General features: G+C 37.9%; 1 protein-coding gene across 1 annotated transcript; it reads right to left on the bottom strand.

Annotated features, from left to right (window-relative positions):
* Window positions 1–2,158: 2,158 nt before the first annotated feature.
* On the bottom strand, window positions 2,159–3,088 carry LOC100912028 (olfactory receptor 19-like). The gene is given in 1 exon segment (NM_001409180.1): window positions 2,159–3,088. A coding segment is annotated over 1 exon segment (930 nt).
* Between the last annotated feature and the right edge of the window lie 226 nt (window positions 3,089–3,314).

The raw sequence follows: 3,314 nt of genomic DNA, 5'->3' as shown, positions 1-3,314 counted from the left end.
CTGACATCTTTACCAAAATAAGACACCAGAAATACACACTGGAAGAGACACCATCTTCAACAGATGGTGGTGTCAGATTGAAGGACTGCATGTAAAATAATCCAAATAGGTCTATTCTTATCACCTTGCACAAAACTCAACTCTAAATTAGTCAAACACCTTAACATAAAACCAGATGCACTGAACCTGAAAGAAGAGAATGGGGATGACCTTGAACTCATTACACAGGAAAAGACTTTCCAAACAGAACAACCACAGCACAGGCACTATGACCATAAATTAGTCTGTGACACCTCATGAAATTTAGAAACTTCCATATGGCAAAGGATACCATCATTAGAACAAAGCAGAAGCCTACGGAATGGCAAGAGATTTTTAGCAACTACATATCTGACAGTTAATATCCAAAAATAAATAAACTACCATTTTCTGTTTTGTTTGTTTTTGAGAAAGAGTAGCCCTGGTTTTGAGAAGAGTAGCCTCTGTGCAGCCCTGGCTACCTGGAACTCACTCTATAGTTCAGCCTTTCCTGAAACTCAGAGGTCTGTCTGCCCCTACCTCATCAGTGCTGGGTTAAGGATGGGTGCCATGACAACGAGCTTTCATGTAATTTTTTTAAATTGGCTGTTGTTTAACTTCTATTTTAACTATTATGCAGCAATTTTAAAGGCAGATTTTGTTATGTGGGGATACCTTCTGTCCCACCTCATTGTTAGAAGTGAGTATAGTGAAGACTAAACAAAGTTCTTACATCGTAAGCCATTTTTTTGCTCATGTGTACTGAAGAGATTTCAGAAAATAAGAAACAAAATAAAAAAATACTTAAAGATATTTTCACTCCCAGCACATTACTGTTTATGAGGAAATATTTAAAGGGAAATATTATTTAAGGCAAGGAAGAAATTTTATATTTTAAAATATTTGCATGTTTTTTATCTATATGCATGGGTACTTTCCTGTGTGCAAGTATATGCATCATATGAGTGCATTGCCCGTGGAGGCCAGAAATCGGTCAGATTCCCTGAAACTGATGGATGTAAGCCATCACTTGGGTGCTATTAATTGAACCATGTTCTCTGGAAGAACAGCCAGTGTCTTCATCACTGACACATCTCTTCAGCCTAGTAGTTAAAATTGTTAAGAAAAAAAATGAGGCCATTTCACATGTATCTGGTATTTCAGGTTATTTAATAAATGTCTTTATGTTTGATATTGAGGTTTAACATTTAGACAAATAGACATACATCATATACTGGGTAATTCATGGAAAGCACATTACTGAAATTTTAATGTATGATTAAATATTTATATGCAGAAGGTCTTTTCTGAATTGGAAACCGCATTAAGACAGTAATTTTTGCAAATTCATCTCTCTGTGCAAAAGATTTTATGAAGAATAAAATTATTCTAGAATAAGAAGTAAATTCTACCAACAATGGGACAACTACTGATCAGGACATCTGCAAAGTACACATAACATCATTAAATCAGGTACCATGGCGGGCAAATGGTACCAGTACACATGCAAAGCATATTTTCTATTAGTACACTAGTATTCTGTACCAAGCAGCAGAATGGGCTTATGAACAAGAAATTGAATATAGAAATAGTGTCCTAACTAGGATTATGAACTTACACAAATACAAAGTACTACGACATTGAAGTCTAGACTGTGAGAATTGTTAAGACAACAATATAAAAGGTAAACAGAAAAACAGTAAAAACAAGTTATAGAAATTCTTCTATATCAATATTACATCATAGACTTCATTAAGTATAGCTCATTCCACAGTACTAGCACAAGTCATGGTTATGTAAAATAAATGAGAATCTACAAATTGCTTCTGACATGATACTGGGAAGAATACTGGAAAACTGGAACATGTTGTATATAAAAGAAGAAAAAAAAACTCACTAATGGTGTTACAGAAAATCAGTAAAGCAGCTGAAAGAGATCAAAAGTCTAGGAAGCAGAAAAATGAAATTCTCTTTTGTTATTTGATTAAAGAGTTACCATGCTGATTTTGCTACCCAGACCATAGGCACTTTTTTTTTTCGGAGCTGGGGACCGAACCCAGGGCCTTGCGCTTGCTAGGCAAGCGCTCTACCACTGAGCTAAATCCCCAACCCCATAGGCACTTCTTGATAAATGTCTCTCTCATGGCTTCCTTCTGAAGAGGCTTCTCAGAGCACCCATTAGGTCCTTATTCCTCAGACTGTAGATGAATGGGTTCAACATGGGGGTGACCACACTGTACATAACAGATGCCCGTGCAGTTGAGTGTGAGTTTTGGGTAAAAGAAGAACTAAGGTACACACCCAAAAGTGTAGAATAGAATAATGAAACAACTGAGAGGTGGGATGCACAGGTGGAGAATGCCTTGTACTTTCCCTGTGATGATGAGATTGCGCGTATGGAGGAAACGATCTTAGAGTAAGAATAAAGGATGCCAGCAAGGGGACCACCACCCAGCAGTACAGCTGCAAAGTACATCACCATGTCATTAGGAAAGGTGTCATTACAGGCAAGTAGTACCAGTTGATTAAGCTCACAAACAAAGTGGGGAATTTTCAAGTCTGTGCAGAAGGACAGCCGCAGTGCCATTGAGCTTTGCAGCAAGGAATTCAATGCTGTTGTGACCCAGGACCCCAAAACTAATAATCCACAGAGGCGGCGGTTCATGATGACTGTGTAGTGCAGAGGGTGACAGATGGCCACATATCGGTCATAGGCCATCACAGCGAGAAGAAAGTTGTCCAAAACTCCAAAGAGTATGAAAAAGTATACTTGGGAGATGCAGCCTTCATAGGTGATCACCTTGTTCTTCGTCTGTATATTCACTAGCATCTTTGGGATGCTAGCAGAAGTAAAGCAGATGTCAGCAAAGGACAGGTTGGAGAGGAAGAAGTACATAGGTGTGTGAAGATGGGAATCTGTAACGGTGGCAATGATGATGAGCAGGTTTCCAAGCAGAGTGACCAGGTACATGAATAAAAATAGTCCAAAAAGGAGGGGCTGCCATAAAGGATCCTCTGAAATTCCCAAGAGAATAAATTTTGAAATTTGTGTGTCATTTTTCAACTCCATATAGCTAAAATAACAAAAGGGAGAAAGCAACCTGATGTAATTCTATTATTAAATAAAACATTATGCAACATTAACCTGACAGTAGAACTGTACTTTATACTATACTGTTAGGATAGTGGCTCCTGTTTTATGTATGATTGTACTGCTCTTTGGGGTACTTCCTGGCATGACTTATTTAGAGCTACCATCTCACTCTAAGCCTTTACCCCAGAAGATTTGTATTAAA

This window comes from Rattus norvegicus, chromosome 11, assembly GCF_021556685.1.
Source record: "Rattus norvegicus strain SHRSP/BbbUtx chromosome 11, alternate assembly SHRSP_T2T, whole genome shotgun sequence".
NCBI lineage: Eukaryota > Metazoa > Chordata > Mammalia > Rodentia > Muridae > Rattus > Rattus norvegicus.
The sequence above is the reverse complement of the archived record's forward strand: the minus strand, read 5'-3'. Positions and strand labels throughout refer to the sequence as shown.